The sequence below is a fragment of the Xyrauchen texanus genome, chromosome 5 (genome assembly GCF_025860055.1).
Source record: "Xyrauchen texanus isolate HMW12.3.18 chromosome 5, RBS_HiC_50CHRs, whole genome shotgun sequence".
Taxonomy (NCBI): domain Eukaryota; kingdom Metazoa; phylum Chordata; class Actinopteri; order Cypriniformes; family Catostomidae; genus Xyrauchen; species Xyrauchen texanus.
The window spans coordinates 34086155-34109985 of NC_068280.1; the positions used below are offsets into that span (position 1 = coordinate 34086155).

At 39.2% G+C, this 23831-nt stretch overlaps 1 protein-coding gene across 2 annotated transcripts in view; it reads left to right on the forward strand.

Moving 5' to 3' along the window:
• Positions 1-21850, forward strand: part of LOC127643694 (dorsal-ventral patterning tolloid-like protein 1) — a 101152-nt gene extending 79302 nt beyond the window's left edge. For both annotated transcript variants that reach the window (XM_052126510.1, XM_052126509.1), the window contains exons 14-22: positions 469-664; positions 776-901; positions 1265-1425; positions 2211-2391; positions 7436-7561; positions 13099-13226; positions 17380-17593; positions 19352-19602; positions 19731-21850. In XM_052126510.1, the coding sequence (XP_051982470.1) occupies positions 469-664; positions 776-901; positions 1265-1425; positions 2211-2391; positions 7436-7561; positions 13099-13226; positions 17380-17593; positions 19352-19602; positions 19731-19865 (1518 nt within the window). In that variant the 3' untranslated portion in view covers positions 19866-21850. The remainder of the gene's footprint in view (positions 1-468; positions 665-775; positions 902-1264; positions 1426-2210; positions 2392-7435; positions 7562-13098; positions 13227-17379; positions 17594-19351; positions 19603-19730) is intronic.
• The last annotated feature ends 1981 nt before the right edge of the window (positions 21851-23831 follow it).

Genomic DNA, 23831 nt, shown 5'->3' on the forward strand with positions numbered 1-23831 from the left:
GCATTTCTCTCTATAAATTCTCACAAAATGTTCAGACAGTCTCCTTGCTGGTCACATTCAGAATCATTACCGCTTTTTCCGGTGTCGCTGCGGCTCGCTTCATGCGTGCGCTTGTAAAATTTTGATTTTAAAGGCTCATTATTATGTTTTAGTATTTCTCTGTTATGTAGAACAGTGTTAGCAATGTTACTTATAACATTCTTTCTCAGCCCTGGAACTCAAACCATTTTCTGATGCCCCTAATATATATATATATATATATATATATATATATATATATATATATATAAAATTAATTAATTAAATTAAATTAATATCATAAATGTGCAACAAGTCGACTAATAGCTTAAATGAACACCTACTAGTCGACTAGGAAATTCTTTGGTCGGTGGCAGTCCTACTAGGCACTGACAAATTAGGTGATGTTGACACTTTAATATCTTTAACACAATGTGTGTGTGTTTGCAGATCGAGAGGCATGACAGCTGTGCATATGACTACCTAGAAGTTAGAGATGGTTTGACTGAGACCAGCCCTCTGATTGGTCGATTCTGTGGCTATGATAAACCTGAAGATATTCAATCCACATCCAACACCCTCTGGATGAAATTCGTCTCTGATGGGACTGTTAATAAAGCAGGCTTTGCTGCAAACTTCTTCAAAGGTACACAAATACAAAGCCTGTATTAAAATGATGCTATCAGATTGTGACGTGTTGGCCTATTCAATGAGTGACGTGTGTGTGTGTGTGTGTGTGTTTTTGTCATTGTAACAGAGGAGGACGAGTGTCTGAAACCAGATAACGGGGGCTGTGAGCAGAGATGTGTGAACACATTAGGAAGCTTCAAGTGTGCCTGTGATCCAGGATATGAACTGGCCCCTGACAAGAAGAGCTGTGAAGGTAAGAAAGAGTGTGTAAGTGTGTGTGTGCACATTCTACCCACAGGTGCTTCCGTATTCCCGGTTCAAACACGTTCAGCGGATGCACAGACCAAAAAGAACGGTTGAGGAAAACATACACAGTCAACAGGAAAACAACAGGAACAAACAGAACTTGGCCCACACTTTGCTCAGAAATCTCATGATTTCTGCCCTTAATAAAGCACAATGTGCTGCGGTCACACTATAATAACAAAACCCTTCAAATACCCGTTCTCTTAGTTTAGCTTTAATTGCAGCCTTATTAGTCAGTATATACTGCCTGAGATCTGAAAACAGAATCTTTCACTTTGGTGTTTTTAAAAACCTTTGTTCTCTCTTTCAGCTGCATGTGGAGGTTTGTTGACTAAGTTGAATGGCACAATAACCACCCCCGGCTGGCCCAAGGAATACCCCCCCAATAAGAACTGTGTGTGGCAAGTGGTGGCCCCATCTCAATACCGCATATCCATGCAATTTGAAGCCTTTGAACTAGAGGGAAATGAGGTCAGAGTGCAAACTCTTTAAAGGGAAAGTTCACCCAAAAATAAAATTCTCTCATCATTTAATCACCCTCCTGCCATCCCAGATGTGCATGACTTTCTCTCCTCTGCAGAACACAAATGAAGATTTTTAGAAGAAAATCTCAGCTCTGTTCGTCCTTACAGTGCAAGTAAATGGTGACCAGACATTTGAAGCTCCAAAAATCACATAAAGGCCACATAAAAGTGACCCATAAGACTCCAGTGGTTAAATCCATATCTTCAGAAGCGATATGATAGGTGTGGGTGAGAAACAGATCAATAGTTAAGTTCTTTGTTACTGCAGTATAAATCTCCATGTTCACTTCCACTTTAATATTATTTTACATTTTGAAAGTGAAAGTGGAGATTTATGGTAAAAAAGGACTTAAATATGTATCTGTTTCTCATCCTCAGCTATCATATCTCTTCTGAAGATGTATGGATTACTTTTATGCTGTCTTTATGTGAGTTTTGGAGCTTCAATGGTCTGGACTAGCATTGTATGGACCTACAGAGCTGAGATATTCTTCTAAAAATATTTGTTTTTGTTCAGCAGAAGAAAGAAAGTCATACACATCTGGGATGGCATGAGGGTGAGTAAATGATTAGAGAATTTAAATTTTTGGGAGAACTTTCCATTTAACTCCGATTTGTGTGCTTGCAAGTATGGTGTTATTGTTTGTGTAACATAGATGGATGGATTGAAGTATCTGTGTGTGAGAAGTTTATAAGAGTGTAATACTGTATATGTGTATTGTATCTGTGCAGGTGTGCAAGTATGATTTTGTTGAAGTGCGGAGCGGCTTGTCATCTGACTCAAAGCTTCATGGGAAATACTGCGGTACGGAGGTTCCTGAGGTCATTACCTCCCAGTACAACAACATGCGAATCGAGTTCAAGTCAGACAACACTGTCTCCAAGAAAGGCTTCAAAGCTCATTTCTTCTCCGGTAAGACCACCATGTCAGAACTTTTATATTTGAAATTGAGATTTGGATGTCTTTTAGCTTTGTTTTGACATCCTCACCCAAGCTTGCTTGTATAAGTGATTTTCATAATGTAAATTTCAGAAGCTTTTCAAACATTTTCTGAGGTAACAGCCTTTGAGGATCTTGGGCCCTCTCTCACTCGACTGTATCACGAGAAGATCTGAGGATTTGGTTAGAAACTTTTCTTGTGTGAACATACTGTACGGAAGCATTAATCCAAAGACTGGAGTCTGGAGTTTAGGAGAATTATTTATTTGTATCTTTATGTAGTTTTTTTATATGTGAGTTTACATGTGAATGTCTCATAATTAAATGTGCATTGGCAATTGTAATTTGTACATTTAAAATTCTACTGAAACTACAAATGTGTGAATCATTGCAGGCCCGCTCGTTACACAGAGCGACTCTTTATATTTTTGTCCTGCCAGGACGTTGATATTAATATGATAGGGTCTTCTTTCTCCTGATTGGTTCTTGGGCAATGGATTGGCCTTCAGAGACATTTTTAAATCAATCATCTGCTCATAATGGGCCTTGTCTCTATAGCAACAAATGAAATGTCCCAATCTTTTTGGTTAGCAGCATTTGTTAAAATCAACTGATTTCATGACTATAAGAAGTAACTTATTTGTTCTTGTACTGTTAACACATTCAGTTTTTTGTCTAACTTATCAGTTGTTTGTGGTGGGGATGTTAATACTGATCATGCTAACTGCTGTGCTAACCTCTTAGTTCAAATATTCTCCATCCCTGGAGCTAGAAAACATCTCGGTTACTGATGTAACCTCCATTCCCTGATGGAGGGAACGAGAAATTGTGTCGTTGAGTTGACACTAGGGGTCGCTCCTGCGGAGCCCAGACATCTCTGATCATGAGAAAAGGCCAATGGAAATTGGCGTGTGGAATTTGCATGCCACTCCCCCGCACACACGGGTATAAAAGGAGTGACACTGCAAACACACATCAGGTATCGCACTGAGGAGCCAAGCCAAAGACCCGGCCATTTCAGTGTTGGTGGCAGGAGGGACACAATGTCTCGTTCCCTCAATCAGGAAACGGAGGTTACATCAGTAACCGAGACGTTTCCTATCTGTCACTAACTCAACGTTGTGTCGATGAGTTGACACTAGGGGTCCCAATGGAAAACTCCACAAGCGCTGAATCGAGTTACGCAGACTGGCGGTGCGAGACGGGCAGACCTCTGTGTGCCTCGTAGCCAGCGCAGCAAGCCATCGCATATCTACCCCCAACACACTGGCAGGAATGAAGCGGTCCCCTGCACCTAGGGGAACGGCTAACTGCTCAGAAGTATAAGGACTGGCTGGCCCAGCCGTGGCCTTCTCTCTATTGTTCTCCCCAAATACATTCTCCAAGCTGGGGGGTGTCCCTCCAAAGAGGAGGGCTCCGCGCAGACCACACCCGGCCCCGAGAGTGGGGGGGGGGGGTTTAGGTGGAATACAACACGTGGTCTTAGGACATTGTGTGTAGCGGCGTCGTGGTAGATCCTACCCAAGGGGGGAGGAGGTCTACCGCCGCAAACCAAGCTAGAATATGTTTCTGCGTGAGCATCTTCAACAGGAGTCTGTGCAGAGCCCGGTTCAGAACTCGCAGGTAGAGGATTGGCTGCAACCCGCCGCCTTTTTTGGGTACGATGAAGTAGGGGCTGTAGAAGTACCCCTTCTTCACCTCCGCTGGAGGGACAGGCTCTATCCGTAAGAGTCCTTCTGTAGAAGGGAGCTGATCTCCGCACGCAAGGCAGCGGCGTTCTCGCCTGTCATTGCGGTGGAGTGGATGGCATTGAACCTGGGCGGGCGCCTGGCGAACTGAATCGCATAGCCAAGTCGGACAGTCCTGATCAACCAGCGCGACGGGTTGGGGAGCGTGAGCCATGCCCCCAAGCTCCGTGCGAGAGGGACCAAGGGGACTACAGTGTCAGACGTACCAGCGGGCGGGGCCTCGTGACGGGGTGGAGCCCGGGGTGCTGAGTCTAGAGACGGCCGGGGAGACTGGAAATAGAGCCCAGGGGCTGTGGAAACTGCTCTTTTTTGGAAAATGTGGGTTTTTTCTGAAAATGCCCATTGGGCGTGTGGCAAAACTACATTTGTAAAGAAACAAGGATTCTCCACCCAACCCTCCAGCGGGGGAGGGAGTGGTCTGCTTACCAGCTCCCATAGTGCAGTTTCCTGAGTCCCGGGGCTGCCCGTCTCAGGGGTGCTGTGAAGCCTTCTCGGGGTTCTCGGCCCCAGGAACCAATCGCGAGGGTTTTTTGATTCCACTCCAGCCCGACACTCGTGGCTGCCCGGGCAAACATGGCCATCAGCTCCGCATCGGCCTGCGACTGAGCCGCCGCAACTGAGGGTGGGAGTCCAGCCGAGTCCTCAGCAAATGATTAAATGATTTCTGTTTTATTATCATTATTATTATGTTGTACAGAAAGTTAACATAAAGGGTTATTATGACAATAAAGCATGAGCAGGCCCAGGGTCTGCTTTTTTATCCATAAAATATTGGTATATTGGTCTTCTGGATATATTAGTACTGTATAACTGGAATGCACAAATGAAAATTTTGCGCATGCTGTACACATGGTGAATGAGTCCCTCTGCATTTGCAGTTTGTTTGAGTGAGAGAGAAAGATCAGCTCGCAATGAGTTATAATAGCATCTCTCTCATTGTCTGGAAGGCCCTGAGGTTTTTGCTGGCCCACTGCCGGCAGACTTAGGGAGGTCCCCAGAGCTCTCCTACACACTGTTAATCTGTATGAGTATGTTTGTGTGTGTGATTGAGCCAAGAGTGTGACGAACTGGACATGATAAAAAAAAACTAGATTAATTTCTAGTGTAAGCACAGTACAGCAAGATTAAGACCTATGCTCTAGCTATGTGTCTGCAGGCTGCGATCACACGCCTCATTCTGATTAACTGCTGGACCTGTAAAATGACAGACAGCTATTGGGGGAGTAGGGTTGATTGCTGATTTTGTAACTTGGTTTGACCGCATACTTAATTTATCATATCTGTTTAGCCGTGTGTCATTTTAGAATCAAGCATTTACGGCAGTGGTTCTTAACCTTTTTTAGATGAAGGCCCCCGTACTTCATCCCTGAGTAGACAGAAACGAGTAAACCAGTAAACACATGTAAAAATAAATACAAAATATTTATAAGTTGTAAAAAATATATTATATTCCCTCACTCCTGTAGCCTTTGACAAATTTAATAGAGCTGAAGTAGTGAAAGATGATATTTATTATCAGTCTATTTCTGCCTAAAGGACAGTTAGTGTTACTATAGTAAATCTAAGGGTAGTGATGTAGAATTCTCTGCCAAATTCAAATGTTTCCACTTCTAGCGTCTTGTTTCTTACTGATTCTCGCAAAGCTGCAAGTTTAAGAGCTCGAGCTTTAAGAGTTTTGTGCTGCTCTGTCCATTGAGCTGTATCCATCTACAGAGCCATACAGGTGCATTAGCCAAGGTTGTGCCTCCACCTGTGTATTTGACACTGCTAAATCAGATACTTCAGATGCGTCGCTAGACTTCAAAATAAGATGAGCCATGGGACAAATGTTTACCAACCCGTATAATTAAGAACCAACCAATATACTCCACGACTAGATAAACTTTTTAATGCAAGGAGGAACTTGACGATAGATTTGATTATTATGACTGATAAATGCCCCCCATTTGTAACCTAATGCCCCCCTCTCTACTAATTTGATCTCAGCACCCCTGGCATCATTTGAACGCCCCCTGGGGGTCAGTACCACCCCATTGAGAACAACTGATTTAAGGGACAGTTCACCCAAAAATGAAAATTCTCTCATAAGTTACTCACCCTTATGCCATCTACAGAGCTGAGATATTCTTCTTAAAATCTAATTTGTGTTCAGCAGAAGAAAGTCATACACATCTGGGATGGCATGAGGGTGAGTAAATGAGAAAACTTTCATTTTTGGGTGAACTATCCTTTTAATTTCTGGCAAGAGCTTAAGAAAAATATAATTTTTTCCAGAAACTGCACTGTGCACTGGATTATGTGTGCACTAAAACAGCAAGAAATCACTTAGACATTATAAATCTAAAAAAACATTTACACATCAATCCATTTTTAACTTTTAAAAAGCATTTATTTTGACTTGGGTCTTTTTAGGTCTCTCTTCATCTGTCATGCATTATGTTTGTATGATGAACAGGCTGGTTTTCTGGTGGTTTTATGCAGTGGTAAAAGTGTGATAGTTAAACCTTTAAGTTCCATGAATATAATAGCTTTCATGAGGCTTTTGGCTCTTGACCGCGCTGTAGGGGCATACAGATCTCCAGTGGGAAAACAAAATGTGAGGATTTATAGACTGTTTCTCCACGTACAAGACACATTTGGTTTACACTTGTCAGTATGTGGCTCAAACAGTCTAAATACTGTGTTCAATCCTTTTCTCTTTAATTCTCCACACTTCTCCAACAACTTAAGTTTCTCTCCTATCTTTTTCTGATTTTAAGACATGAACTCTGCTTGAATTAATAAATTCTGCTCAAGATTTTCCTCCATCTCTTCTGGTTAATAAAGTGATGTATGTATTTAACTTGCATTTCTCTCTGTGATTGCTCTTTCTCGAAAAAATCTATAGAACAAAAGCAGACTTAAGGGCCCTCATTTATGCAGAGAATTAATATAACATATCTATCCAAATTTTCCTACAACGCTTTATTAGTGGCTAAATATTTTAAAACCATGTTCATGTGAGCAAGTATGTGGACTCCACCTACAGATGCCCACAGTTTCCTACAGTTCCTTTACCTACAGTTTTGCCAAGGCTCAATTGTCAAACGTATAAGAACATTTTCACATCAATTTCTGACTTTTTAAATCTCAATTTGTTTTTCACTTTTAACTTCATCAAATCCATGGAATTTCAAATCAAATCTGATCATATGTGCATGTTATAAATGAGGCCCCAGATAATAATGAATGAACTGATGGCTCACACCTCCCTTCTTTGTCTCTTACAGATAAAGATGAATGTTCAAAGGATAATGGTGGATGCCAGCATGAGTGTATCAACACTATTGGTAGCTATGTGTGCCAGTGCCGCAACGGGTTTATACTGCACGAGAACAAACACGACTGCAAGGAAGGTATGTATAGGCACTCTTAAACAGTAAGAATAATCGTGGCTAGCAGAGGGTAGGTGAGGGTAGTCATCTGGCAGTGGAGCATCTAGCATGTGTAAGCAAGTACTCTGTTGATTTATGCTACATTCTGCTGAGGTTGAGTGAAAAGCCACAAATCCAAAGAAAAAAGATGCAACTTTGTTCTCAGCATTTAAGATGCAGAGTAATGTCATTTTTAGGCTGGTCTTCTGACAGCTTTTTTTTTTGTCTCTATTTTGTCTTTTTGAACCAACAATAATCCATAACAGAATGAGCTAATATTTATTTATGCTTAAAGGGATCATATCATGAGAAATCAATTCAGTCTGATAAATGTTAGTCTGAGCGTAACGGTTTGTGCGGCACATTTCAGTGTAGATTGTTTTGTAAACCTGTCATATTGTAATGCAGGCTTTGCAAAGAGTCTGTTATAGAAGGATAGGGCAGTTTAATACTACATTGGAGCCAACAGCAAACATGCAGCTTGCAGCAAATATTGTAACTCATTTCACAAGCAAAGAGGGCATTTAGACAATAGCAAAAATTACCTGTTAAATCTAAGGGTCAGAGAGGGTTGGGGACAGTGGTCAAATTTTTTTAATTGTGACCCATAAAAATGTCCTAATATTATAAGTGGAGCTTAGGGAGAAAGTATACAGCAAATAATAAAAATTCTATGATATAGTTTTTAAGATTTTTTTTAAATTATAAGGATGTTAGCTAAACCACCAACATTCTGTAACCTACTTCTGCAATTAACTTACATAAACCTTTGCAATCTAGAAATTATCTGCTCAAACATACATTCATAATGCAGTTATATATATATATAATATTTTAATTGACTTTGTCAAAATTTATGCAGCAATTTTTAAAAACAGACAATAAGCATGCAAATTTTATTCAAGACCATAATGTTTTCTGAATGTGTGTTTGTGTGTGTTTGTGTGTTTTAATTATTTCAGGATCTTACTTCTTTATGATAATAATATTGCCCTATAAAGATTTGCATTATAACTTCAAGGTTTCGAGGTAACAGAAGTTGAGCATTAAAGACAGCTTCTTCTCAGCACTGTAGCTGAACTGTACTTAAAGTAGCATCAATTTAGACTAAGTCCTCCAGATCTCTGCACATGTTGAAGCACTTAGATGGTCTGTTATAGTCAAACAATGTCTCCCACTAAACTGCGGCTTTCATTCAAGCAATGTCAACCTCTGTGCAGCTCTGCCCTGCAGGCCTTTTAACATTTTTGTGGGCTTTGGAACATTTAAAGCAGTGTGTGTGTGTGTGTTGTATGTGTTGCTCTGTGAAGGAAAAACAGCTAGACATGAGGAAAGGAGAATAGAGATATTTCCTTTTAAGCTCCAGAGTCAGGGTCAAGCAGTTAAACCAGCAGCATCCTGGTAAGGACACACACACAGACACACACACTGTCTCTAGAAGGCTAGCTTGCTGACTCTGATTTTAAACATCTGGATTTTCACAAAGCTTCAAAGTCTTAATTCTGCTTCTGTTTTCGTTTTTCTTTGTGCATGTGTGTGTGCTTAAGGATGTGTATCTCTTAAAAATATCTAGGTAATAGCACTATACTGGCTTTACTAGTTGCTTACACAATTATTTCTAGCATACTTAAACAAGATCAGATAGTGACCACACTGTAAAAGGTAAAAAAAAAAAAAAAAAAAAAGGGTAGTTGGCTACCTTATCTAGACCATTTAGAATGACTTTAATTGGTAACCTAAAACAGTCATAATAAAAAGTAGTTTTGACCAGAATAAAACCATGTCATGTATGTTGTGGGTGGATGCCGTGGAGAATAGCATGAAGTTTCTGCACATGTTATGTCTCTGCGGTAATGCGCGCAATAAGCCACGTGATAAGATGTGCGGATTGACGGTTTCAGATGTGGAGGCAACTGAGTTTCATCCTCCGCCACCCGGATAGAGGCGAGTCACTACGCCACCACGAGGACATAGAGTACATTTGGAATTGGCATTCTAAATTGGGGAGAAAAAGGGGAGGGAAAACAAAAGAGCTGATGAAGCAGTCAAGAGTAGTGACTGGCTGCTTTCTCTAATGTTGTTGTGAAAATTTATGATTTAGTGAAGTTTATTCTTAGGCAGCAGTAGAAGAGAGAGAGAGAGAGAGAGAGAGAGAGAGACACAGAGCCACAGCCTATGGGCTGATATAACACACTTACAGGATACAGAGTATGACCTAGAAATATAGACACAAACAATTCCTTTTAAGTCACCTTATTATATACACTTTCAAACCTGCAGTATGTGAGGCAGTATTTGTGTGTTTGAACACCAGAGGCAGACCATTAAAATATGTTTGTTTACTAATGCACACTGGCCTGATTTTGAAAGGGAAATGTAGAGGCTTAACCAGACTTAGTGCTCCTGTGATTGTGTGTGTGCTGTGTTATACATGTAATAGGTGATATGTGGAGACAGACAGACAGACAGGGATTGTTCTCATGCTGCACTAAATAGTCTACTTGTTTGCAAGTGTTAACTAGTTGTGGATCACATGACCTCAGTTGCACTTGTTATATATGGGACTTTCTGAGGAAAATTCCTCTGTCAACAAACTGTATCTTTAGCCTTTATATAGTAACCTATAATGGCCAAATATATTTGCAAAAGGGAATTATGCAAAAGTGAAAAATAAAGTCAACCTAGAGCTCTTTACATTCAAAATGTGTTAGAAGTGAACCACGCTGGCAATGCAGACATAGAAGATGGTCTCCTCTTCATTTGAAAAGTTTGGAGTTTTCAAAACAACCCTGAAACTAATCAAGTGTTGCCTATAAGCTGACAGAAACTATAAGTGAGTTGGACAAATCACCGTTCATGCATCGTTCTTGACAATACAAGCTTTTAGAGATATGCATGCTTTTGTTTCTTTCACAAATTATCTCAGCTGCACACTTTCCACTCACACATTCTCACTCAACAGTCTTAGTGGAATAGTTTACCCAATAATGACAATTTTGTTATCATTTACTCAACTTCATGTTGTTCCAAACCATTTGACTTTCTTTCCTCCATCAAACACAAAAGGAAATGGTTTGTTAATATCAATATTTATTTATTTTTGAGTGAACTAACCATTTAAACTTCCCAGAAAAAGCAAAGAGAGCTGTTGCTGCACAGGTTGTGTTGATTTAACACAATTACATAAAATAATTTACTCAGTGACTATTTGATTAGTCAGATTGAGCAGTAATGCAACCCTGAGTCTGTAGTAGTGGATCCATTCAAATTATACTTACTACAAGAAGAGCACTCACTCTGTAATACACACACACTCTGCAGGTTTTGCTGAAAATATTTATCTTGCCTGATTCTCCAGGATCACAGCAGGTTTACTGACAACATGGCTCTAGCTGTAATCAATTGCACACACACACACACACACACACACACACACACACACACACACACACACACACACACACACACACACACACACACACAAATGTAGGTTAACTTTAAGTAGCTTTACAAGCCTGATTATTTACCTCTTACCTGAGCTCACTCACATGCTGTTACTGTGCTGCATTACTAGCAGCTTTCCACCATCGGGCCAGTGAAAGCCAAGGCGATCAGCTGGTCAGCCGGGGGCCAATAGCCTCGGATCTTGAGCCGCGAGATCAAAATCGATCTGCATTTCCATCATTGTGCCAATAGCTCTGCAGCATTGCCCTAAAACCGCAAATAGGTATAGCTTCAGGCTGGACACCTCCAAATGGGGACGGCATCTCCAAAAGAGGGCGGGTTTACTCCAGAAGGGTGCTGAAATTTAAAAAATGTACTGTAATTCACAGTCCCTTTTTTCAGAAAAATTTAAAATCTAGGTATCATCCAACAATTTTATTTTTGACTGCCAACGTTTAAATTACATCACTTATCTATGATAAACATTACATGTATCTGATTCCAAAAAAAATGCACGGGCATATGATTACAAAGAAAAAGTTATTTTCAATATACTTGTCACAATCCCCTGTTGTCTGCCCTGTGTTTCTCACTTGTCATTCCAGACTACACTTCCCATAATTCCCTGCCCTCATCACTGCCAGCCGTTATTCATTGTTCTCACCTGTGTGTCGTTTATTCATTATCCTTGTGTATTTAAACCCTGTTGTTTCACCATTCGTAGTCGGTTGTTAAGTGTAAATGCAATGTTAATGTCTTGTAGATTCTTGTATGTGTTCCTGCCCGAGCCCTTTGTGGATGTTTTCTCTTGTTTATATCTTTTGTTTAACCTCGTGGATGTTTTGTTTGTTCCAGTCTTGTTTGTCTTGTTATTTTCAATAAAGCTGCACGTAGATCTTCACTCCTCGTCTGTCTCGTAACAATACTGATCACCATTTTGAATCTTAATCTATTAAACAATTACAATACAATTTGTTTATGTGTGGGGTCTAAATTGCCCTTAATGGCGTCAGAGTGAGTTATTGTTGTGCATAAAAAGAATTTAAAAAAGTACAAAGTCTGTCACTTGGCATGTCACGTCCCACACAATAGAGGGGGTATAGAGCAGGGGTGGGCAAATATTTTTGGTACAGGGGCCACATTGAGCTTCAAGTAGTTCAAGGGGGGCCACATTGTATTCCCTTTGTGACACAATGTTATGCATTGATTTAATTCTTCAATCATTTAAGCCCCGAAATAGTTGTCTACTCATTCTAATGCATGATGCACAATTTTCTGAAGTGAATTTGTGACTGGTGGGAATATTTTGCCTGAAGTATTGCTCTGCAAAGGTTGATACTTTTTATCAGGCATTAGAAAAAATTGCTTAAGGCTGAGCATATAAATAATTTTATCATCTCATCTTCCCTGGAATTGTATTATTCAAATTAACACACTCTCTTCCAACCAGTGGTTGTCTCGCTATCGCAATTGATGTAATGAGCACCCCTGGTCTGGTTGAACTAGCTGTAGCCCTAGAACATAGGCTAAATATAGAAAATTACTCAAAAGTTTATAAACGATATCGAGCTGACATTGCAGAAATCTATCACAGCATCCCAATAATCTGTGATAGATAGCTAATTTACAGGCTACGTTATATATATACAGAGAATCTAGTAAGCAGAAATATTACATTTACCTCAATATGTTTCTTCAAATTAGAGGTAAAATTAATGCTGATGTCTCGACTGGCTTGAGCAAGCTAAACTCCAGGTGTCCAGGTGTTGAACTGCTGCTTGAGGTATCTTCCACATCCATGATGATTTATAGCAGTTGGCACCTGCTGCCGTTCAAGTTTTCTATGCGTGTCACGAGACCCTATTTTTATCCTTGAAAATAGCGCATTAAAGTGCAGTTACAGCAATGCACTCAAGTAAAAGTACACCATTGTCAAACTTTTTAAAGTACTATTCCTGTGAAAAACTACTTACAGTAATGAGTTATTGTAATTCATTACTTTACACCCCTGACTGTTTGTAATGATCTTTAATGTGTCTTTTCCTTTTTTCCCCTCTCTCGTTCCTGTTCTTTAGCTGAGTGTGAGCACAAGATCCACAGCACGAGTGGAACCATCAGCAGTCCGAATTGGCCCGACAAGTACCCCAGTAGGAAAGAGTGCACCTGGGACATCACTGCCACCCCTGGGCACCGTGTCAAAATCGTGAGTCTTTTATTACTATGTGCTGCTTCTGAGTTATACCTTTGTATCTGTTAAACAGATTTAATGTTAAAATTGAAAATCTCCCATTTACCCTCTCACATAATAAGCTCACAGAACTTTGGCTGCAGTAACTATCCCTAACAGAGAGACAGAAGTGCATGTCGAAGACAATAGATCAATACACATACACATGTAATACTGTTGTATTCCTCTCACGTTCATAGGCAAATAATCACATTCCCTCATACTTGTTCTTACTCACACATGCTCACATAAACATGCACACACATATAATCTCATCTCAATCTAACATGTGCCCATATAAATACTCACACATGCAGAAGAGCTCTTTCCACAGGCTGCTATGAAACAAGCACACACAAATACACAGACAAGATAAAAAAAAAGTAAACCAATAGACCATATATATTACACTCATAAGACCTGCTGTTTCCTCTATATCTAAATCCTCAGCTATGACCGCTCTGTCTCCCAGCACTATGAACCCTCTGTTTGGTGATTCTATCTGCCTTGAGATCTCAGGCATGGAGTGCAAGTGAAGTCACAAAAAGGAGATTTTTATGGTTTGTTTTGATGAGGAGGAAGTGTTTTTGCGAGTGTATTATTTCAAGGTGCATTAGAGTTATCCCCACATCACAGCATAAACAATTTATCATCTCAGTCTTCTTTGCATTGCTCTCTCTGTGTGTAGCTGTGAAATAGATAGCTTTTTAAAGTAATGGTAATGTTTCGTGGTAAAGGTACAATGACTGAAATGAAGAAACAGTATACTGAATGGTAATGGTTCAGGGCTTTGTGCATGGTCCAACACAACCCATTTTTAAAGTTTTGATGAATTAAGATCTGCTCAACCCTGTCTATAAAACAGAATCTTCCAACCCAGCCTTTAAGACCCTATAAAGCAAGTTAGTTCACTCTAAAGCCATCTTGGTAATACTCTTAGGCAGCTATCTATTTGAATAGTGAAAGACCAAAATCTGAAAGTGTTTGTCAACATTACGTTTACATAATATATTTGCAAATATTTCTTCTAGGCTTAGGATCGATGTCATTTTCACATATCGATAATCTGAAGATTTTCCCAATAATTTTCTATTTATATCTGGGTTTTTTCAGATATAAATAGTGCTGCTCGTTGCACAATAGTCATCTGTCTTTTCAAACATATTTCTCAACACAACTTTGGTAAAGTGTGAGTTGCAGGGTTTATTAAAGTGTGTCGTGCACCAGACAAATCTGGCGGACAACATGGTGCGTTCCAAAATTAGAAAAAAATATTTTCTATGAAGGGACATATACACACACCATGGGCTTGCCATCTCCGGAGGCTGTTCCAAATTTTGCAGCTCCACAGAGCTCAAATCGCAGAGTTTTCCATAAAATTTTACCCAAATCATTATCAAAGAACACAGATTACACTATGTAACAGTTTTTGTTCCTGGGTAGTAAGTGTTATTTCCTAATTGCTCAAACCTTGCTTTTGTGACCAGGACAGTGATATTTTTAAATGTACCTATTTCCAATGAGAAAACAGGTGAATTTGTCTCTTTTCAATCACATAAAGTCATAAAAAAACATATGAATCCAAAAGTAACTTGTATTTATACTAAAGTAATAGAAAAATGACTACAAAAGATTTAGAAGTGAGTAGTTTTTTGAGACTTATGATTATACTGTAAATCACTTTCACGAATCAGCCCCCAAATGTAGTCTCCCATCATGTTCTTGTTATACTCTCCTTGGTAGTGGCATTCAAAGTCCAGTATATCCTGATGGAAGCGCTCTCCTCCGAGTACGCTCCCATGTTCTCCTTGAATTTATCAAGATGAGCATCAAGGATATGGACTTTGAGGGACATCCTACAGCCCATTGTGGAGTAGTTCTTCACCGGAGTCTCAACCAGCTCCACATAGTTTTCGGCCTTGTGATTGCCCAGGAAGCCCCGAACCACTGCGACAAAGCTGTTCCTAGCTGCTTTCTCCTTACTAGTGAGCTTCTTGGGAAAATCATTGCACTCGAGGATCTTCTTTATCTGTGATCTGATGAAGACACTGGCTTTGACCTTTGCCCCAGACAGCTTAGGGAAGAAGTCTTGAAGGTATTGAAGGCTGCCGACTCCTTAACTAGAGCTCTGAGAAATTGTTTCATGAAGCCCAATTTGATTTGCAATGGTGGCATCAGTACCTTCCAGGGGTCCACCAGTAGCTCCCACTTGACGTTGTTCCTCCCCACAGAGAACTCGGTTCGCTGTGGCCAGTCCCACCTGTTGTAGTACGCCTTGGTGTCCCTACTGTCCCAAAGGCAAAGATAGCAGGGAAACTTCATAAAACCGCCTTGGAGACCAATCAGGAATGTCACCATTTTAAAGTCTCTTATGACCTTCCAGCCATACTCATCATACTTCAAGGCGTCCAGCAAGGTCTCCTCCTCTTTGAGGTGCACTGAGTGAGCCAGGGGAAGAGATAAGTACTTGTTACCATTATGGAGCAGCACGGTTTTGAGGCTCCTGGATGAGCTGTCAATGAAGAGGTGCCACTCATTCTGGTTACAGGCGACACCGATTGTCTCGAACAGACTGGTAACATTGTGGCAGAAGCAGAGCCTATCTTGCCGGGTGAAGAAGCTGGAAAAAGGTTGGTGACACTTCCTCTGATCTGCGACTTCCACACTTTCTTCCAACAAGTTCCACTGCTTGAGCCTAGACGTCAAAAGCTTGGCATTGGACTTGGTGAGACCAAGATGTCTAATCAAGTCTTTGAGGTCTTTTTGGTTGGGGTAGTATAGGTTTCTCTCCTCAGCTACACCTCTGAAATTGTCATCTGGATCTATAACGTCTTCCTCGCTCTCTGACTTGCTGCTCTCTTCTAAAGATGGCTGCTCTCCCTCTGGAGGAGCGGGTACTGGGAGCTCATGGCAGTGTGGCACATGGGTGATGGATGAAGGAAGGTCTGGATACATGATAGCAGTGCATTCTTGCCAGTCCGACATTTGGAAGGGTCCACTATGCAGAAGTTCCCTACTGTACCATCCTACAAAAATACATTTATTTCACCCATGACTAATTTGTAAGAGATTCTTGCAACATTTTTCATATATTATATATTTTTTCAATCACATTGAAAATTGTAAAACATTTTAAAATTAAAAACTTTTACAATTTTAAAACTTTACTAATTTTATAACATAAAATTCCAAGCAACAATTGTCCATCTTACCTTTCAGAGTTTTTTTTGCAGTGCTTGCAGGTGAAATGAGGTGCACAGGGTTTGTCATGATCCCAGACAGGCATGCCAAAATATGCCTTGTAGGCCTCACACATCTTAGCAGATGCTTCCACGGAGTACTTGTTCTGTTTTTGTCTTGATAAATTGGCTGCAGACATAGCAAAATGCGTCTGCCGGATGCTTACAGCCTCTGAATGCCATCTCAGAAAATGCAGATATGTATCCACTTAGGAAGCTGGAACTAAACTGAGCTGGTGGGCTTAAGGCCCCTGTATTTATACTACTATTTATATTACTGGAAGTTTCTAGAAAGTTCTGGAAGATACTCCCAGTTTACTCAGCATTGAATCTATCTGGAATGTTCTGGAAAATAGGTACATTTCAAAATATCACTGTCCTGGTCACAAAAGCAGTTGTGATGAATAATTTTGTGTTTTTGAAGTTTGTGGGGAATAATTGTCCATGCCTTGACCGGATTCAGTAAATGTTATGTTGCCCCCTTGTGGTTTCCAAAAGCTATTAAGTCAGACTACATCAACCCCTCAAAAATGTATTGATAAAATAATGTGCAGATCAATGTTTCATATATTAATATTTTATGACATACCTAATTGCTGCTTTAACTCAGATCATGTTAAAAAACTGTAATGGCCAGACTTCAATTCCTATGGCCGCCATACTGAGCAATAACATTGAGCAAGTCACTGACCCAGTCCACTTAAATTATGTCACTGACACAGAGAAGACAATAGTGTTTGTTATATATGCCAGTTGTCAGAAAGAGAAAGCTTAAAGCATTATTTGTATTCGTACTGTTGTGTAGCCAGAATTTATGTCAATGAATGCTGGGAAAATCTTTCCGCTTGAGTTCACTCTTTCTGTTTCCCTGTCTCTTTCTGTATTTGCAGACATTTAATGAGTTTGAGATCGAGCAGCACCAAGAATGTGCATACGATCACCTAGAGGCCTTTGATGGTGATTCGGACAAGGCGTCCATCCTGAGCCGTCTGTGCGGCAGTAAGATTCCAGAACCGCTTATCTCCACGGGCAACAAGATGTACCTGCGCTTCATCTCTGATGCCTCAGTGCAGCGGAGAGGCTTTCAGGCCACTCATTCCACTGGTAACTATCAGGTCTTCTATTTTGATATCTAGGATCAAATGCGATTCTCTGTTCTCATAGCATGCTTATGTGGGATATTCCTACCATAGATGCATTCCATTGACCGATGGGCTGTAGGTGACATAAGGAAACAGAAATGCAATACTCTCATTAACTAGCAGGTGTTCACCTTTCGAAAGAGATGTCTCCTTGCTACCAAATTGTAGAGATTAAACAATTCTGTGCAATGCTAGTATTTGTTGTCCATGTCTAAGATTATCAAAATAGAGTGTAATTTACCTTGTTTTACATATCTGTCTCTGCAAATGTTTGAAAAACAAGTTTTATTATCATGTAATGTTCCAACTTTGACTCACTGACCCTCTTTATTTGGATACAACTGTTTAAATCTCCCAGGGTGATGGTGCACACACTTATCCAAGTAGAAAGTTGAAAATTCTGTCGTTCTGCTTTAAATGGAACACAGCATTAGACAAGCTTTACAGAACAGCCCAAAATACTGAATTGGTGGTTTCCTTGTAGAGCATGATATTCTGCAATATCTAAAACATTTTTTAAATGATATTGGACATAAGGGACCTTGCTAAGCATTTTCATCTGCTGTTATTCTTAAAAAGAAATTTTAATTACACAGTAACCTGATAATAAAACTGCAGAGACAGCAAATCTGAATTGAGGCAAATTATTATCACAATCAAATGAAAAGTGAAAAGCCCTATTTTACAGCGATTACAACTAATGACATTAGTGTAAGTGAACAGAACTTTTGCTAACATTTCTACAACATACTGACTATGACACTGTAAAAAGAATAGTTCACCAAATTAGTTCACCAGTATTCTACTCTCAGCTCTTTTGGTCCATACAATGCAAGTGAATGGTACCAATACTTGGAAGCTCCAAAACACATAAAGGTAGCATAAAAGTAATCCATACAACTCTAGTGGTTATATCCATGTCTTATGAAGCAAAACAGATCACTATTTTAGTCTTTTTTTAACTATCAATTTCTACTTTCACATTCTTCTGTTTTTGGAGATTCACATTCTTTGTGCATATTGCCACATACTGGGCAGGGAGGAGAATATAAAGTAAAAATTTACTTAAATATTGATCTGATTATAACCCACACCTATCATATCTCTTCTAAAGATAAAGATTGAACCATTAAAGTTTTATGGATTACTTTTAGGCTGGCTTTATGGGATTTTTTGAGATTCTAATTTCTGGCAACCATTCACTTGCATTGTTAGAACCAACAGAGCTGAGATAATCTTAATTTGTGTTCTTCAGAAGAAAGAAAGTCATACACACCTGGAATGGCATGATGAAGAGAATTTTCATTTTTGGTTGAACTATCCCTTTAAGATTTGGAAAAGTAAAAAAAAAAAAATACAGTGTGTAGCCTCTCTGAGTTCCTTGCTAATCAGCACACCAGCTTCCCATGTTGTGGGACCAGCACCCAAAAACACAACATAAGCTGCAACAACATTTTACCATATTTTACTGTAAAATTCAGTTTTAAATATCCAAGCACAAACAACTTCCATCGGAAAAGAGCTCAAGCCTAACTGAATATATAATGTACGGCAACAGTTAGCAGTTAAAGATTGGTCTGTAATGTTTGTAAGGTGGGGCTTAGTGAAGGGTCAAGTGTGTAGTGCAACTTTTATTATCTTATGATAGTTTATGGGTGAACATCTTTTTCCTAACCAGTAATGACCAGTAATAACACTGAGTGTGTGTATTTGTGTTTAGAATGTGGCGGCAGGCTGAAAGCAGAAGTGCGGCAGAAGAACCTATATTCTCACGCTCAGTTTGGGGATAACAACTATCCTGGCCACACTGACTGTGAGTGGCTCATAACAGCAGAGTCAGGTTATGGCATCGAGCTCACCTTCACTACCTTTGAGGTAGAGGAAGAAGCCGACTGTGGGTACGACTACATCGAACTTTACGATGGCTACGACACCACAGCGCACAAACTCGGACACTTTTGTGGATCTGGGGTAAGTATGTGTTTGTTTATCTGTGTGTAATTTACCAAAAGAGAAATATGAAATCATCCCTTTTTGTTTTTCTTAAATTACCTTTAGCTCCTTGTATTTCTTTTGCTGACTCTTCTCTCTGCGTTTAGCCTCGTGAAGAGCTTTACTCTGCTGGCGATGCTGTGTTGATCCATTTCCATTCTGATGACACAATCAGTAAGAAAGGCTTCCACATCCGCTACACTAGTACAAAGTTCCAGGAGGCATTACAGACACACAAGTAACATCTTCACCAGAGATGCAAGATACTCCAAAGATACTAATGTTCAGCTCTACGGAAGTGCTTTCATTTTGACTCTAAACACCAATCAGCTGCTCTTGTGCATAGAGTAGATCCACCAACTGAAGCACCAAGATATTCTACATTGAACAGTGGTTACTGTGCTTTCTAACTGGACCAGTACAGTAAATCCCTCCTATGATCTATGAAACATCCCACAGAAATACACACACAAACACTCTGACACAAGAACTGTCCCTGTTCTTCAGATAAAAAAACAATGGAAAATTAAGCTATAGAACTAGAGTGTGTTTGCATGTTAAAATGTTCTGAAAAGCATGGATAGTCTGGCTGCTGATGCTGCACCACACTATACCTCAACTAATGTGTATGTGTGTGTGTGTGTGTGTGTGTGTGTGTGTGTGTCTGAGAGAGAGGCAGAGAAAGATGACTGAGGCCTTTAAAAACCAGCGTGTTGATCAGAACTCATTCAAATGTTTTATTATTATTATTATCATTTGGTTATAATTTTACAGTTGTTGTTCTAGCTTTTACGGCAAATCCAAGATTCTTTCAATCAAAAGTGCAAAAGCTGAAGGAGATCAAGAATTAAAATGGACACTCATTAGTGACAAGTAGCCCTATTTCACAAATAAGCTTCCTTACAGAAGACACTTGCAATTCAATTTAAGTGGTAATGAATATATAACCACTTAAATACTCTATTATGTGCTCTGCTCATGTTGAGAAACCATGTTAAGAAGGATGGTTGTTTGATTTTGAATTGTTTGTTTTGTATATAGTATGTGAAAGGTGTATACTTTTTTTTGTCCATTGGAGAAACCAGTGTTTTTTCCTCTTTGCATTAACAGCTCCTGGAAAAAAATTGTGAACTTAACAGAAAACATCCTGTTAACAGGAAATTATGTCACAATGCCTTGCATAATATATCTGTTACAGCTGTGACAACTGACTACAACCACCTTAACCCTGTGCATTTTAAATGCACTTAATAGATTATGAAAAAGACTGTTTGGAACTGTGTGCTTTAATTATGCTCTCCAATCATGTAAATTAACTTTACTTTAAATGAACCCATGAGCATTACCATTGGAGCAGCATTTAAGTAATAAGACTGAGCCAGAACATTTCACTGCTTGGAAAACGACAGAGATGGCAAAGAAATTGCAGTTGAAGGGAATTCCTATGGTGCTATTCAGTGTCTCAAAAAAAAAATAAAATAAAAAAAACAGGTCCCATAAGACAATGCTCCAATCATTCAGTGAATGTGTTGGTGCAATGGAGAAGCAATGCTGAAATAATGTTGCTTATCAACACAGAAAGAATATTTCAAACTTCTCACAACCTGGACAGCAGTGTTGTGGAGGAACAATTATTGCCTTAGAACCAAAATGTATATTCTTGCACATGATGATGTTTCCGTAGATAAATGTTGTTGTTGTTGTTGTTTTTTTGAAATTATTGTTATATTTTATTTGATATTAAGTTTAAAGAACATGAACCTTTATTTAAAAAATAGAGGCTTAAATGGACTGATCTGAAGCCGTCCCCTTCTTTCCAAGTTTAATTCCCACAAACATCCCTTCTCAAACACATTTTAAGGCTTTAAAGTCTGCAGTAAGACTAGGTGAACTGTGATGGTATGTGTGCATTTATTCGTCTGAGGTTGAGTGTTAAACAGTCACAGCACAGGTCATGTGACTCTGCTGTGCGTGTTTCTGTATGTGCCAAGCTCCTGTTAAGTCTACTCTTGATGAACTATGTATGACATATGACAATGTGACACATGATTTTATTTTCCTGTTTCAGTATCAGTCTAGAGATGAAAGAAGGACACTTCACTGTTAACAGTGATTAAATTCATGTCAGGTCAACAAAATGTATGGTCTTATTCTTACTGTCTCCCTCTCTTCCACTCTTCTTGTATGTTAGACACATTAGTATATTCGCTGCTCTCTACCTGTGGTTAGTGGCTGACCAATATGTAGTTTTCAATGGCCCATGAAATATCTAGAGAGAGGAGGGGGACTGATGGACAATATAATGTAATTTATCAAAAGTAAAATGGCTGAAATTTACAATTAACTAAAAATATTTGAATAGAAAAAAATATCCTTTAACAAGGCACCTCAAAACTAGCAATGGTCATTTGAAAGAATTTAATGATTTTGGTTCCTATTCCAATTCAAAAACGTAATATCTTGTCCAGTCACAGTGAGGTAGTGCAGATTAAGTAGGAATGATACTTTTATTCCTAACACCAGAAGAAAGAATGATAAAAATAAAGATGGGAAATCTGTCAAACCTTGTGCTGTTTATAGCTTTGTGTAGCACCTGCTGCTCTGCATATTCTTCTGAAGACTCTGAATGTTAGAATTAGCTGATTTTCATTTAGTTTAAAGATCTGATCTCATTTTGGACTGTATTCCCAAAAAGAAAGATAGTATACTTGAACAGAGTGACTATTTGCACTCTAATAGTCTGATAGAAACACAGAAATTGAAGACAAACTACTCCCCTAGTGTTGCTACAATGGCGTGTTGTGTAATGACTGTGTGGATGTATTTTTCCATGCGGACGACCCAGGTTCGACTCCCCCTTTTGTCCTAATATTTCCTTTAATACTACTTATATAAAAAATTATAAATGCAATAAATATAAAGGTTGATTTCCACATAGTATTTGGTCACAGTGAATGTTGGGTAGTTGAGAGAAAGGTTTGATCCAGGTAAATTTAACCATGGTTTTACCATAGTAATATTGTTGTAACAATGATTTTTGGCAGAAGCCATAGTTTTAATGCAATTAACACTCCTATGGGATTCATAAATGAGCCCTACACCTATGGACCACCTATTTTCTTCTTCCCTGAAGTAATAGGAATACAAATTATGCACTTTGTTTAGGATTTTATGCTTTTTTTTAAAATCTAATTTACATGTACATTTCTCAATTTTAACATTAATGCATATGCAATTAAGCAAATTTATTAAACTCTAGTACAGTAAAAAAATCTTAAAGCACAAGTTAAAACAAAGAAAATATGAGGATGTGAAAATTATTGGAGGCATATTGCTGCCATCTGGTGACCAAAATATAAATAACATGACTTAAAAATCATGTCATGACAATTATAACCAGTAGATGGCAGCAGGGTCTTTTGAACAGTAAAGCATTTCGCCATGGTGCTGCTAAAGAATGAGCTGTGAGCAAGGCTTGACGAGGCCAAATTTATAACTAAGAGCTGTGGGAAAATGTCTTTGTTGCCATAACAGAAAGATGCAATGATTTGGCTGAAAGATGAGGTACATACATCTAAGTGTAAATTTATCCACAGTGGAAAATTTATACTTTCGTACATTGGGGTCACTCAAAATGTGTTCTTTGATCTTTGTTTTCTGTGTGTGTGTGTGCACATGAATGTGTGTGTGTTCTGCGTTCTCCCTTCTGGCTTTGTTAATCTCACCCTATTATTTATTTATGTGTGTGTGTGTGTGTGTGTGTGTGTTTGTGTTATGTTGTGTGTCCTGCCTCCTGGCTGTTTCATTTTCAACCATTTATTTCTGTTTATTTCTGTATTGTGGGTGTGTTATTGGTTAGGTTTAGGGGTAGGGGTTGGTGTAGGGTTTCTGTAGACTCTAAATAAACACACTACAGTGAAGCCACTATACTGGTGTAAATAGTATCAGCAGCTATTTGCACAGGGGTGTAAATAACATATAACAATATTTGCACTATTGACCTGAGGACTGGTGTGATATGTTCATATTTTCTGGTTCTGCTCAGAATCCTGGCAGCAGCGTTCTGTATGAGCTGCAACTGTCTTATGGTCTTTTTGGAAGGCCAGTGAGGAGTCCATTACAATAATCCACCCTGCTGGTGATGAAAGAATGCACAAGTTTCTCTAGGTCTTGACTGGAAACAAAGCATCTAATTCTTGCAATATTTT